Below are 16,083 nucleotides of genomic sequence, written 5' to 3' on the forward strand. Positions count from 1 at the left end.
AATTTTGTGGACAATTACATACTAACAAGTTAGATAAAGTAGATGAAATAGACAAATTCCTGGAAAGATACAAACTACTGAAATTGGCTCAAGAAGAAATAAAAACTCTGAATAAATTCATAACAAGTAAAGTAACTGAATTAGTAATTTAAAAACTTCCCATGAAGAAAAGGCTAGCCAGGCTCAGATGATTTCACTGCTGAATTTTTTAAAAATATGTTAAGAATTAACACAATCTTTTACAAACTTTTTAAGCAATTAAGAGAAAACACCTCCCAAATCATTCTACGAGGCCAGTATTATTTTGACATCAAACCAAAGACATTACAAGAAAAGAAAACTATAAACTAATGTCCCCTACGAATATAGTCACAAAAATCCTTAACAAAATTATTCACAAAGCCAAATCAGTAACATATAAGAAGGATTATACACCACGATCAAGTGGAATTTAGCCCAGCGATGCAAGGTTCGTTCAACATATGCTAATCAATTTGTATAATATACCATATTAATAGGATAAAAGACAAAAACATATGACCTTCTCAATAGATGTAGGAAAAACACATTTTGCAAAATCCAACCCCCTTTCATGTTAAAAACCCTCAACAAACTTGGAATAGAAGGGAATTTTTTCAACGTAGTAAAGGGCATCTACAAAAAACCCTCAGTAAATATCATACTTCTGTTTAAAACTGTTGCACTAGAGGTTCTAGTCAGATAAACTAGGCAAGAAAAGATAAGGCACATAGATAGAAGGGAAGCAGCAAAACTTTAATTGCAGATACCATAGTCTTGTATATAGAGAATCCTAAAGAATCCATAACAAACTGTCAAAGCTAATAAATCAGTTTAACAAGGTTGCAAGCTATAAGATCAATATAGAAAAGTCAGTTTTATTTCTACACACAGGTTATGAATGATCTGAAAATGAAATTAAGAAACAATTCCATTTACAATAGCATCAAAAGAATAAAATATTAAAAATAAATTTAACAAAAGAAGGCAGTACATATACACTGACAACTATAAAAATCATTGAAAAAAATTAAAGAATATTTAAATAAATGGACAGATATCCCATATTCATGGACTGAAAAACTTAGTTTGAAGATGGCAATATTCCCTAAATTGATTGACAGACTCAATGCAATTCCCATCAAAATTCCAGCTCCCCTTTCTGCAGAAATTAACAAGCTGATCCTAAAATTCACATGGAAATGCAAGTGTTGAAAACAACTAAAGCAAACTTGAAAAAGAACAGTATTACAAGACACATTTCCCAATTTCAAAACTTACTACACAACTAGAGTAATAAAATCTATGTATTCTTGTAGTTGTAAGTTAGACAAGAGAGATCAAGGCAATAGAATTGAGAATCCAGACACAATCTCCACATTTATGGTCAAATGATTTTATGTAGGGTATCATTACAATGTATTGAGAAAAGAATAATGTTTCCAACAAGTAGTACTAGTACAACTGGATATCCACTTTCAAAATATGAAGTCGTACCCTCCTCACACCACATATGCACACACACACATGAAAATAGATCACAAGATTAAATATAGTTAAAACTAAAAACTCTTAAAGCGTAGGAGTAAATCACTGTGACCTTGCATTGGTCAAAGCCTTCTTATTGATGATATCAGAAGCAAGAACAGCAAAAGAAAAACTAGATGAACTGAACTTTATCAAAATTAAAAACTTGTGCTTCAATGAATACCATCAGAAAGTGAAAATAAAGCCCACAGAATAGGAGAAAATATTTTCAAATCGTATATCTGATGAAATACTTGTATATAAAATATATACAGAATTCTTAAAACTCAATAATAAAAAAAAACCTAATTAAAACTGGGCAAAGAATCTGAATAAAAACGTCTGCAAAGAAGATATACAAATGGCCAAGAAGCACATGAAAAAAAAATGCTCAATGTTACTGGCCAACAGGGAAATGCAAATCAAATCTAAAGTGAGATACCACATTACACCTACTAGGATGAGTATAATGAAGAACATGAAAGTAAGAAGTGCTGCTGAGGAAATGGCTAAACTGAAACCCTCACATAAAACTAGTGGAAATGTTAAATGGTGAAGCCACTTTGGAAAACTGGCAGCTCCTCAATAAGTTGAACACAGTTATCATATAACCCAGCAATGCCACTCCTAAGCATATAATCAAGATCTTTGAAAAGTTGTACACAAATGTTCATTCCAGCATTATTCATAATAGGCAAAAGGTGGAAACAACTCATATGTCCATCATAAATGAATAAAGAAAATGTGGTATAACCATGCCATGGAAGGCGATTTGGCCCTATACGATGGATGAACCTTGAAAACATTATGTTAAGTAAAAGGTGTTGGCTGATGCTACACTTGTGCATTACATCAACGTACCCTAACAAAGGAATTGGCCAACGGTTGGTGTCAGTATCGCTTAAATACTATGTAAACCAATGTGAGGGGCATGCTTTATTCAGGTAATCATCAGCTTGCTCCTTCAGGCTCCCTGATCAAAGTAGGAGACAAGAGTAAAGGGATGCTTTGTCCCAGAATATTTACCCTCTTTAAGAGCTCTGTAAAGTATTGTGTAATCCTTTAACCTATGTACTTTCTTAGATGAAAAATGTGGGGACAAATATTTTTTGGTTTTAAAAGATATTAAAAACTATAACAGTGTAAGAAGTAAGTCTTCTCTTCTCCTGATCTGATCTTCGGTAAGAGAGAGATACTTTTAGAAAGAAGTCTGCTTGACAGGCTCTGACTGTTGGAAGAGACCCAAGGAACTTTTCTTTCTTTGTGAACTACCTTAAAACTTAGCAAATGTAAACCTAAAGTAACATATCTTTTCCTAATCAATGCATTCCTTTTCATTGAAATTCCATGTAACTTTCCATGTGACTAAAGTTTGCTGCTGAAATTGATATAAGAGCTAACTAACTATGTGTTTACCCCTTTGGGGGAAGGTACTAGACCATTTATTCAAAAGCAGTTCATTTAATGAGATACATCTTTCAGGGGGTGATTTCCTGTGAGTATGTTGACTACTATTATTAAAAGAAGTTACAGGGAGACTAAGCTGTTTATTTTTCCTCTTTAGTAAATTAAAATTACACCCATAAAATCAGTCCTGCTCACTCTAAATAAGCCATCTATTACTTAATAAACCAATCAATTAAATATATCCGTAAGCTAATAAACTTTAGTTCAGGAGCATAACTTTTATCTTTTTCTCCTTCCTGAAAAGGCTACTCTAGTAATAATTTACTATATGGTAACAAAATATCTGTGCATTTCACAAATTAAAAGCTTATAAGAATATGCTCCAAATTTTTTCTTTACATTTTATACATACAGAAATGATATAGACTATGAAAGACATGAGCAGCTCTCATAGAAGCATTTTTACTGCTTTAAGTGTGCATATACATCACCTGGGTATCTTGCTAACCTGAGGATCCTGCTGCAGTAGGTCTGGGTTGGGACCTGAGACCCTGGCTGTTATAACATATTGAAGCTGCTGGTCCAAAGGCCACATTTTGAGAGGCAAAAAAGGTCTCAAATATGTTGCAGTCCTATTTTCCTGTTACTAATAACTAAATATATATCATATTTTCCTTATTACCTGACCATGGGGAATTTACAAACAATGAAAGGTCTCTAAGACTGCAAGGAATATACAACCACATACACACATGGGCATGCACACACACATGCTTAACTTTTGCAGATGATCTTACCTTCTCACTTTAGGTTCTTTGTTTTACAACACTACCCCCAGTGGATGGTAATTTTGGAGATAAAGCTTTCAGGAAACTAATGGATTTCTTGTTGTCAGCACTAAGGCACCTCTGTTTTACAGTGAAATTTGAAAGTAAATTGATGGCATTTGTCTTTGCATTTCATAGGAAATAATCACCCTAACACTTGACGATTTTTACTTCACTCTTGGGAGAACCAGTGTCTACCCATTAAAGAAAGCAATGTGAGAGAGTTCTTTTCCACCCACCTTCTTTGGCTATTTCAGAAGCTTTTATTAGAATTTTGATGGCCTGTTTGTATTCTTTATTTTCTAGCATTTTGTCTGAGAGTAATCTGTAAGTCCTCAGGAGACTCTCACAGGCCAACAAGTTGAGAGAGCGGCCTGTCTCATCCTTCCATATCCGCCCCTGTGTCAATTGATGGAATGCTTCATAATGCTCAGCAGCTTCCAGAAGCTGACCTGGAGAATAAAAGCCATTCATAAGTATAAACCAGAGGTCAGAACGTATTTTCAGAAATTTTGCATACGTTTTAGCTTTACTATTCAATGGAGAAACACCGGGGATTATGGTGAAGGATTTCTAAGGCTGAAGATGAATTAAACTGGGAAAGGAGCGATCTCTAATTGGACCTCAGTTTCAGCGTGAATTTTAGATAGACACCTGCAAGAGGGATGTACGCTGGCTAGTAGAAATTTACTGGGCTTGCATATGTTTAGAGAGGGTGTAAAAGGCCAGCAATATTTATTAATAGCCATGATATTGGCTAATATTTCTTTAACATTATGTATGCCATGCACTCTGCTGTGTGCTTTATATGCATTTCTCATTTAATCCTCAAAACAATCCAATGGAGTAGGACTGTTCTGATTTCATATTACAGAATAGAAAGCCAAAATTTAGTAAGGTTAAGAATTTTGCTCAAGATGGCAAGTCTAGTGCTATAACATCCAGGAAATCTAACTCTAGAGCTGATACTCTCAACCAATATCCTCTACTGCTTTTCCAACAGATGACAATTTCATCATTCTTTTTTTCTTTTCTTTTCACTCTGTCACTCAGGCTGGAGTGCAGTGGTGCAATCACAGCTTACTGCAGCCTTGAACTCCTGAGCTCAAGCAATCCTTCCACCTCAGCCTCCCAATTTCATCATTCTTAAAAAAGAATGCATCTGTTACAAACTTCAAATCCAAACATTATGGCTCCTTAAACTGCTTCTCAAAGTTTGACTGGACTTTCCAATGAGGTTTTTGTATATGCTGTTTAGTTTTGGATAATTAGAATGTAACTAACTGCCTTTTTGGATTTTACCCTATAATAAAATCCAAAATATATCTTCTCCAAGCTAAAACTCTAAATTAGCTGTAAGTAATTTCTTTCCTTAAAATATGAGCAAACATATTTCTGGAAGAATAGTTTGCAGCTCCATACAGTGGATTGTATTTTATTTGTTAATTGCCTCATGGGAATGCTCACAATATCCTGAAATATAAATACTCTTTTATGGTATTGGAGTTACATAATTGGAATTGATACGAAGAACACTTATATCTAGGTACTCCAACCATAGTGGTTAAGAGTGAGTGTGGGCTCCAAGCAGACAGCCTGTTCCTAGCCCAGCTTTCCCAGTTTTTGTTTAGCCTCAGGCTAATTACTACCCTCTCTGTGCCTTACTTTATTCTTCTGCAAAACAGGATTACTGTGTAACTTTTTGAGGTACTATTGTGAGAAATGAATTCATGCATGTACAATTATATGTTACAGGGTAGGTGCTCAAGAAACACAGCTAATGTTATCAATTGGTACAGTAATAATATCTTCAGAAACTCCAGCAGGCAAATTGAAATATAGCCACTAATTTACTATGTTTATTAAGTATAACTTACTCTTCCCACAAAAACCAAAAATTAGTTGAGTCCCTATAATAATAACATCATGACATATTAAATTAACCTATGCAGGTTATATTAGACTCAATATCTTTCCTCAAATGAATTTCATTGAATAGTGTGGGTTGGAGCTACTTCCATGACTATTGCATATAATTTCTTCCTATTTGTTGCATTGAATTTGTTACCAGAATGAGTATTAAAGAATGCACATAGAAATAAGAATAGTATTCTCAAAGAAAAACAACGAGTGGTGGTGGATAATCAGTAAACGGTCTGTAGAAAAATTCAGTAGACAGGCCAGGCACAGTGGCTCACGCCTATAATCCCAGCACTTTGGGAGGCTGAGGCCGGTGGACCACGAGGTCAGGAGTTCAAGACCAGCCTGGCCAACATGGTGAAGCCCCGTCTCCACTAAAAATACAAAAAAGTAGCCAGCCGTGGTGGTGCACACCTGTAGTCCCAGCTACTTAGGAGGCTGAGGCAGGGGAATCGCTTGAACCCAGGAGGCGGAGATTGTGGTGAGCCGAGATCATGCCACTGCACTCCAGCCTGTCAACAGAGCAAGACTCCATCTCAAAAAAAAAGGCAAAATTCAGTAGACATGGACAGTCTAAGTCCTTGCTGAGCCATGCAGGAGGACATGTCAGCGAAGATACATACAGAAGGGGCAATGTGTACTGCAGACTTGCTCATAAATTTATATTATGAAACTTCACATGATAGGAGACTGCAGGCCATGAGTAGGATATTATAGAAGCCTATCTTGTTACATAAACAAGTGTTTATAATAAGTAAATATATTAGGAAACATAAAAAACATTTAGAAAGCATTATCGGTGTTATGTCTGGGAGGTAGGATTATGGGTAGCTTACGGTTTATTTTCTGATTTTCTGTTTTCTTTTTCTTGATTTTTTTTCTGTTTGCTTATTAGCATTTCCTAAAGTTTCTATCATCAAAGCATGTTTATTTTGTCATCAGGATATACAATGAAAGCTATTTAAGAAATAATGCTCAGTACCTTTTTCACATTGAGACAAATACTCAAGGTTGAAGTTCATGGCTCTAATCTATCTTTACTTTTAGCTGATATTTTTTTCTTACCTTCCAGAAAAACAGGCATAGTTTTTCATCTCTCTCACGTAGCACCTCTTGCCAGAAACACCTTGCTCCAAATACCCATGACCCTCATTTTTTAAAACTAGAATGGAGCATTGACATATATGTGTGTTATATTTCCTCTGTTAACTATATTTCTGCCTATGAAGTATAGCACTGTAGCCCTGGAAAGATGTATACAAGAGTTCCTTTTCTTTTTTCATCTAGTGTCCATCTATTCATAAAGTACAGACACATATTTCTTTTTGGCCATGTAAGTGGGGAGAAGGGGATGTAGAATACTGTGAGAAAAACAGATAGTTCCAGAATAGATAGGGATCATAAAGGAAATGAAGCTCTGGGTAACTCAATTAGAATTAGAGGCAAATGAGGTATAATGATATAAATAGCAAATGAGAACTGATATCCATCTCCAAAATTTGATCTATATGGGGGCAGAAAGGGGAGGTGACAGGAGGGTCGAGTAGGAAAAGGAGAAGTGGAAGAAATCAGGACAAAATGGGAGGTGGGAAGAGTGGAGGGAAGTGTCTTCATATTCCTTATCCGCCAGACGCCCTCTGTGTTACCCTACTGAGTCTTGGGTTGCTGTTAGGTGTCCTGGATAAGGCTTTCCAAGCAGGAATGAAGTGAGGATGGTCCTCAGGACACTGGTTTCAGTTCGTGACTACAGAAGGCAACCTTGGGATGGTTAGAAATAACAGTAGCTTTTCGGTTGGATTTGCTTTTTGCTAGAGCTTTCAGGGCTAGTATCAATATACTACTTAGTTCATGGTTATTGGCCAAAGTTCAGCTTTCAGAAGGGTCTATTTGGAGTCTTCCCTGAGGACGGAGCCTGAGATGCTTGGGTAAAAGAGAACAGTGACCTACTCTTTCCTGAAGGCCTATTAGGTGCTAGTCAAAATGCAAGGCTTTTCTCTCCCCTACACATTAACTTAATGAACATTCCAAAAACTGGTGAAGTATATATGATAGTTGCTTTTTCACTAAAGAGGAAACTGAGACTCACAAAGTTTACGTGACTCAAATATATGCCCCAGAGTTTTCATAAGTGATGATTAGGATTTAAACCCAAGGCCACCAAAAGCCCACACAACTGCTTCCACCACATCAGATACTAGTCAACAGATCGAGAGCCAGGAAACTTAGGTGGAGTGAGTTAAATTCTCTGGACATGAATCTCTGTGTTAAAAATAATGATCAAATTTGCATGATTCCTAGTCTCTTCCAGTTCTATAATTCTCTGACTTTGCTCAGGCCATCATAGGTCACCTCTAAGAAAAGCACAGATGTGAGCCCCTAATGTGTTTCTGATTGGTCTTTCTGAAGAAACTGTTATATAACCAGCTATATCTGAATTCTCTGCTCTCTTCTAAGCCATGCAGTGACATCTGTGGGGGGCTCTGGAATTCCGTGGGTACCCTAGACTCAGGCACCTGTGGCCTCATCTCACTATTCATGGTTTCATTTCCCCTTGCTTCCCCATTTTCCCACAGATGAGGTCAGTGGGGTCCTGATTAGTACTATTTTAAATGGAGGTCCCTACTACACAGAAGCAGTTTTCCAGTCCTTCTCATATGTAGGGATTCATTTCTAAAAGTATTTGGTGGCAGTAAATAAGCCAGCAAGAAGATAAGCCAGCAAAGATTTGATCCAAATGACCACAAGCACACAAATGACTTATCTGCAATTTCTAAAGGCTGGCCAGAATTTAAAGCATATATTATGATATAGCAGAATATTTGATTTAAAAATATTAAAAGATATGCCCATGCTATGAAGAGAGCATAATAATTTAAATATGCAAGCATTTCCCTTTAAGCATGATTAACAATGATATGATTTCCATCCAATTTCTATTTCCAACTGTGAATTGGATTTTTAAAATCATCTTATTTTCTGAGTAACGGTTCTGATATTAATTAAGACTAGACATTTATTAAGACATAATGCATACTGCTTTTAACTGAAAATTTTAAATTCAATTTACCTGAGAGAAATATTATAAAAGACCTCAATATGGTGATCACTTTTACTAAGCTAAATATAAATATCAATGTAGATAATGAATCAGATTTTCTAACATGGCTTATAGCATTCCTTTATAACTTCTACAAAGCGTTCATATTTAGTCTACCTTTTGGCACCAAATAAACTTTAACACAGCAGGATCTAGAAATCTCACTTGGTTCTGATGTCAATCTTCTAGAAGGACAAGAACAAGTGTTTAAGTGTCCAAGGACTGTCCTCCTCTGGAATTATCAAGTGTTGACATTATTTTCCATCAAGGAATAGGGACAGCAAAAAGTGGAATAATTTTACCAACGTATCACAAATACAAAGGTTAACAGAAAACAGGACAAAAAAAGAAGGCCTGGGGACTATTCACAGGTATTAAAGTCTTTGTAGGGGAAAGTGAGTTTTATCATGGTGCACCAGGAATCACCCACAAATCTTCATCATCACTGTGAGTAACCAGATCACAGTGGTAACCACAGTAAGGAAGACACACTAACTGCTGAATTAAAGGCCTGCATGCATGGCTCTGTACCAAGCAAAAGTCCAGATAGTCCACCAACATTTCATGTGAACCAGGGAAGAAAATAGAGCCAAAATGTTTTGTTGGAGAGGCTGGGGATCGCCCTCCACAAATACCCTTAGTAGTCAGTTTATTTCAATAATACGAAGTAGGATCAGAAAACACAGCTTAGGAGAACACTGTGAACAACTGCATCAAACAAGAGTATCCAGGTATGAACAGAAATAGCCTAAGCCTCAGTTTTGTTTTGTTTATCAATTATATGACATCTACATAAACAATGAGGAGTTTGGCATGCATTTATAGTTTTTCACCTAAAGGAACAAGCACTCAAAATAAAACTACTACAAGGGAGTTTTACTTTATCTAAAGCCCACACAAACAAGAAATCTATCCGTTTATTTAAAAATACAAACAAAACCCAAACAATGTTGTAAACTGCAAAATGCTTGGTAGAATGTTAAGACAAACACGATGTAGGGAAAATAAGATTTTATATAGTTGGGTATTATCCAAATTGTTGCTTACCCTCTTCCCTGCACAACATCTTTGCAAGTTTATAGATATTTGTTGTATCACAGCAGATGTCTAGAACAAATATTAAGCAAAGGAGAATGTATATGATCTCTCCCATTTTAGCTTTTTTTTAAAGTAGGAAGATTGACTAGATATTAACACAAATGGGTTTAAATGTGAAGCTGCCATAAAAGCAGGAACATAAATGTAATTCTCCCAGCCGCTATTTTGATGCACATTTTTGATTCCATGAATATTTTATGAAATGGCCCAAACTAAAGCCATATAACATTCCTGCATTACTGATGCTTGCGCCCGTAAGCTACGAACATTAGAGGCATGATTGAGTGCATTAAAATGAACTCATTCAGCAGTGCATTGATTACTTGAAGGGGGAGGGAAACAAAAAAAGAAAAAAAAGGAAAAAAAGAAGTTGCTCCACTTAAGAAAACAGCATACAAATCTAAAGTTTGCAATGCCAATAAGGGCAAAAGCAAGTTTAAATAAAATAATATCTCATAAATACAGCATGACTCTGTCCAGATCTGACATTAATTAGACAAGGTGTTAATTATGTCCAAAGATGGCTGCTGGTATTGTTCAGGTAATTTAAAATGTCACAATCTCTAAGACGCACAGACTGGTCCGTTTTAGCTCCATGCATCAGCAATTCTGAAAATAGCTAATTATTTCCTTTTCTATCGACTTGTACATTTGCCAGTAAAAACAATGCTGCAGAAACAATTGCATAAAAATAATTTGACAGATCCATAGGACCTATTTCTTCAGCAGCACTGGTATAAGTCTTAAGCATATTTAGTTCAAAATTGTGCACATTTGCTGAAGACTTTAGGGAAATATTCCACTTTAGTTTAAAACAACAACCTAAAGGAACAATAAAGCTTTACGTGTATTATATTACATTTTAATCTAGAGCTACTGGACATCTTTGGTGTAAATTACTATTCTGTACAACATAGAGATAAAATCTGCTAGAAGCAATATTGAACAGTAGCAAAAAGAGAAAAATGTTATTGCCCCTTTGCAAAAACAAAAGACACTGCTTTCCATTTTGGCTTAACTGCATGAACAATTTATATTATCTTTAGGTTTTTACATTCAATTATGATAATTATAACGGCACTACACATGCTGAAATAGTTAAGGGCTTGCCACACTTCCAACAGAAACTATCACTTTCAAGGGTTTATCTCCTGTCACAAGAGATTTGTTGTGCACTATAACCCACTGCACACCATTGCAAAATGGAACACTGGAAAACAAAGATTTTGTTCTGTAACTCAATAGCATCCCTAATACACTGAGAAGAAAATGTTCCTATAACTTTTGAGTAGCTACTTTTAGATATTTAGATGAAATATAAGATGCTAGTTTAAAAACGGAATCCTCTCTTTGTCATTTGGAGTGCTGATTTCAAATGGACGTTATAGGAATGCTACCCCACACCAGTTAAAGAGTATCGGTCATATTGACCAGACAATGAAAAGAATCCCATGTAGACAGGTTTGGGAGAACCTCACCCAGGGTTTTATTACTGATGATGGAAATAAAAGTTCATTTTTTTAAATCCAGAGAATTTGCCTAGATCTCCAAAATATTCCGGAGGAAGTGTTATTAATTGTTGCTGCTTATGATTTTAGATAGCTGAATTGTGGCCAGTGAGCAAGTCTGACTGCTCTTGGCCAATAAACCTCCCACAGTTGGTTTCAATCTAAGTTTTGTAATTTCTGAAGATAAGCATTAGGCAGCTTTACTCTTAAAAGAGCATAATTGGAGGTATCAAAGTTACTCAAAAAATTTATTGAAAAATGTAACGTGTATAATGTATAAAAAGTAAGGAATTTATATTAGCCATTTTGAACCTTGTATAGTTGGTAGTCGACTATTTTCCTCATATAATAAATTGTTTTACTTTAATGTTCCCACCTTATCTTAAAATACTAACTAAAAAGTGTTGATAGGTATAAACATCTGAGGATAAATAAAGTTAATATTGACATTAGATCAACTATTGAATTATATTTGCACAGGCTTTAATCAATAATGTAATTTTTACTTGAATTATATATTGCTCATGATTTTATATAAAGCACATTCAATTTGATTTCTATATGTTTATGTGAGCTAAGAGAAAGGTGCGGAAGCATCTATGCCAAAGTATCAGTATTGATTATTGAAGATGGTGATGAGGAGAGTGAGGAGAGTTAACTTTCCCCCTCCACTTCTTTGTTTTGATGGATGATTAACGTGTTATTTTGGATATTACGACAAAACCCAAAAAACTGAAAATAAGATATTTAGATGAGTATGGAGGGAGAGAAATAATGTTGGTTGAACTTTTACTATGTGCCAGGCGTGACACTAGCTGCTGCTCTCTCTCTCGATCTCTCTGTGTGTGCACATGTGTGTATGTGTCTGTCTGTGTATAACCTTACTTCACTCACCCTCAGGTGTTAGTATATTTTTGAGATGAGGAAACTGAGCCTCAGGAATTCTCTTGCCTAAATTCACATACTCAGTAGGTGGTGAATCAATGTCCAAAGTCCACTGTGGCTTTACTTCTTCAGGGTCACTCCCCTTTTTAGAAAATGGGTCAAGTATTTAACTTCAAAGCCAGAGACCAGGTTTTGGCCATCTGCCCCAGTGATATCATTGGACCATTCACACACTACTTCTGAGCTTCCTTTCCTTAAGAATTCTGAAGTATGGGTAACTATGCCAAGCTCCAGATGTAGTTGCAACAGGTGCGGAAACAATTGTCAGCACCTTGCTCAGTGCCTGGTGCCTCACAGACATCCAATAACTTTTCACGTGGAGTTATATAGTTTCTTTTTGCTTTTTTTTTCAAGTTTGCAATTTGTTGTGAATCTGGATGGGCCTTTTATAGGGAATACCCCTGTTGAAGATTATGGAATAATATCAGTTTTTCAGATTAAATGCCAGTTGAGGCACTAATTGGAAACAGCACACTTCATCCAACTCTAACACAATAAATAATCCTTACACTCCTGGTCAGTTGTACCTCTGAAGAGATATTTTAGGGGCAGTGCCTCTTCCTAGACAGAGGAAATACTGCCTCCTGAACAGTTTATTCAGTGTAGCAAGAACTGTGGGCTCGGTGCAACTATTCAAGATCTCCTTGCAAAGCTTTGAAAAAAGAAAAACCTGCTGCAGAGCAGGCACCTTTGAATGAGGCTTCCTCTCCGTGCTACTCGTTAAGCAATAAATAATTAAAACACCCTGAAAAAGACAGGTAAAATACAAGCAGCAATGTCAGTATCACAGACATGAAAGAGAAGGGGAAGAAAATGAATTGAAAAAAATGAAGCAATGAAATAATTCATTTGAAGCTCTAATAAAGTTTCATTTGCAGTCTTGTTTAAAGATATATCAGACTTTAGGGATGTAACCTAATTACATTTTTATTCTAAATTCCATTCAAAGATCTTGGACTTTGATTCTTTAACATAGATCAAACATGGTATAATTTTCTTGTGGCTATCAATACTTAAAAAGGCTCTCTTCATTAAATACTATAAGGTCTTATGAACATGTACACATAGTAGATGAAGAATAAACTGACATGCCCCAAAAAGTGACAATTAATTTATGTAGAAATAGGAATGCTAATCCACTTCTTTAAGAAAGTTTCTAACTATCAAATTCACTTCCATTCAACTATAAAGTGACTCAGTTTCTAACACTGGTCTAGTTGGACGCACCTTCGAAAATGTTTACTAGGGTTGGCTTTCTAAATCCATTCTTGGAATTTACTCTGAAAAATGAAGTGTGCATATAGTGGCAGTGGGAAGTAGTTAGCCTCTAAATCACACAGACATTAAAGAGGAGGTGCTTTCAAGAGACCTGCAGTTTGAGTGTTAGTGAAGGGTATATTACAATCATCAATGCTTTACACTTAGGAACTAGTTTGATTGGCTTTATTCCATGCTGTTACTAGGAAGCCTGAATGGAATAATGTGTTTGCTCTTCCAGGGAATCTTTTTGGAAAAATTTCCTCCAGAGGGACTTTTAAGATGCAAATTTGGAAGCAGTTTACAAATGGGGGAAATGAACAAGTAGGATTTATTTTTTGACTATGAAGAGAAAAAATGCTCCCAAGGAACTTGCTTAGTTGTACAAAAGGTGTAACGAGACTGGAAAGTACACTAGGATTTAACACCCAGATAGAGAAACCTACAGAGAGCTTTGGTCATGACTCAGCTGCAGCCATTAGGAGTTCTTGCTGGAGTTTTTTGTTTGTTTGTGTTTTAATTTAATAAGATGTCCTTTATCAGTTTATGCCATTTTCTCTTGCAACACCCTGTACATAAAGGAGGCTTTATTGTTAAAATTTTTTTAATATGATAGTAATTAAAATAGAAAATAAGAGTTATTTAAAACCAAAAATAACCATACTATGCTTGTCAAAATCTATTGACAGCAAACAAAGATGTTATTATCTCATACATGAATACAATACCAGATTAAGAAAGGCAAAAGAAAATTTTCACATTCACTCTATTTAAGGTGACCAGCTCAAGTTTACCCAGGGCTTTCCTGGTTCTAGCAACCAAAAATCATGAGTCTTGAGAACCTCCTCAGTCCCAGGCAAATTAGGGTGACACTACCCTATAACTGACCCAAAATAACAAAAGATTTTGAAAATGTAATGCAATAAAGCAAAAAAAAGGATATTTAGCAAAAATAAAATGCAATATAAGTTTACTTATTTTGAGGGCAAAAATATATTGGCATGAATGAAACAATACAGGAAAAATCTTAAGTATTGCTGACAACACCATTAATCACTCAAAATGTACTTATTTTGGTCAAGTTTCATTCTATTCTGTTATATATCCATGCATAATTTTTACACAGTTGTAAAGAATTGAATACAAATTTTCTACGTATCTAGATTATTTTATTAGAACAACATTCCATATTATTTATTTTCATAATCATATTTTAAAAGGCTGTGCAATATTTTTGGGGGGGATATACACTTTAATCATCTGTCTAGTGCTCAGGTATTTAGATTACTTCTTTAAGTAATGTTTTTAACTATCTTAACATTTTTAGAACTGGAATTGATATATAAGGGAGTGTGGCAAATTTTATGATTGCTAGGTTGGCGCAAAAGTAATTGCAGTTCTTCAATTAAAAGTAATGGTAAAAATTACAATTACTTTTGCACTAACCTAAAACCATTTACCATATTACTTTCCAAAACCATTTAAATGATTCACATCATCATGAGCAGCAATACACATGTGTTACTTTAAGAAATCGTGATTACTTTTTTGTCCCCATTATAAGAAGTGTTAAATGGTTCTTTATAATCATTCAATTTGATTTTTAGGAAGTTGGTTATTTTTCTATGTATTCATTAATTTCCATATTTCATCTTTGGTGAATTTTCTGTATTTTTGCCATTAAATTATAGTTGCCAACATTTTTCTTACCAATTGATGGATACATTAAAAAAGTTACTAAATCTGTATTATATATAATGCATATAAAGTTAATTTTTCTCTTTTTCCCTACCTCCTGCCCTATATCTGAATACTGATGCTGTCTCATCTGCTGTAATGTCTGATAATCATCCTTTCTTTCAATTTATTCAGCCACATACCAACCCATTCTCTTCATCAGTCTGAATGCCTCCTGTATCTTCCTTCTGCTTTTTATTTCCTCTGTTGTAGGTTACGTCACCCACATTTGTTGAACAGCCCAATTCATATGACAAAAAACCTGTTAGAAATCCGTCCAATCCTGTCTCTTCCCACTGACTCAGTTTGCTAATATGTTTCTCCTCAACTTTGCTCTCCACATCTATTAACCTTCACGGATTTAGTTTTCTTAAAAAACCATCCTTTATAATGCATAATCTGAATAGGCTAAAATGGCATCAAGGATTAAGTAATGAGGGAGTTATGTGCTGGACCCACTGATAGAATGGGATACTCACTGAACACGACATGGGAAGCGTGGGCTAGGGTAGGGCTGAGGAGAGAAGGCCTGATAAAGGCAAATGGCCAGAACTGTTGGCAAATGAAAGAGGACATTAAAAAGGAAATTTTTTTTAATTTATAATTTTGCCTGGGTGAGTCCTATATCAGAAGCCTTTTCTTATCATACTTTTAATAAAATAAGACAAGAACAAAAAACTCAGAAGGTTGACTTTGTAAGGTCTCTGCTGAGCAAATCCTTGCATAAGGAGATGGTGTTGGG

The 16,083-nt window shown here is 35.4% G+C and overlaps 1 protein-coding gene across 14 annotated transcripts in view; it reads right to left on the reverse strand.

Moving 5' to 3' along the window:
* Positions 1 to 16,083, reverse strand: part of TTC29 (tetratricopeptide repeat domain 29) — a 243,679-nt gene that overhangs the window by 171,237 nt on the left and 56,359 nt on the right. For all 14 annotated transcript variants that reach the window (XM_063808348.1, XM_063808344.1, XM_063808382.1 and 11 more), the window contains one exon: positions 4,019 to 4,231. In XM_063808348.1, the coding sequence (XP_063664418.1) occupies positions 4,019 to 4,231 (213 nt within the window). The remainder of the gene's footprint in view (positions 1 to 4,018; positions 4,232 to 16,083) is intronic.

The sequence above is a fragment of the Pan troglodytes genome, chromosome 3 (genome assembly GCF_028858775.2).
Source record: "Pan troglodytes isolate AG18354 chromosome 3, NHGRI_mPanTro3-v2.0_pri, whole genome shotgun sequence".
Taxonomy (NCBI): Eukaryota; Metazoa; Chordata; class Mammalia; order Primates; family Hominidae; genus Pan; species Pan troglodytes.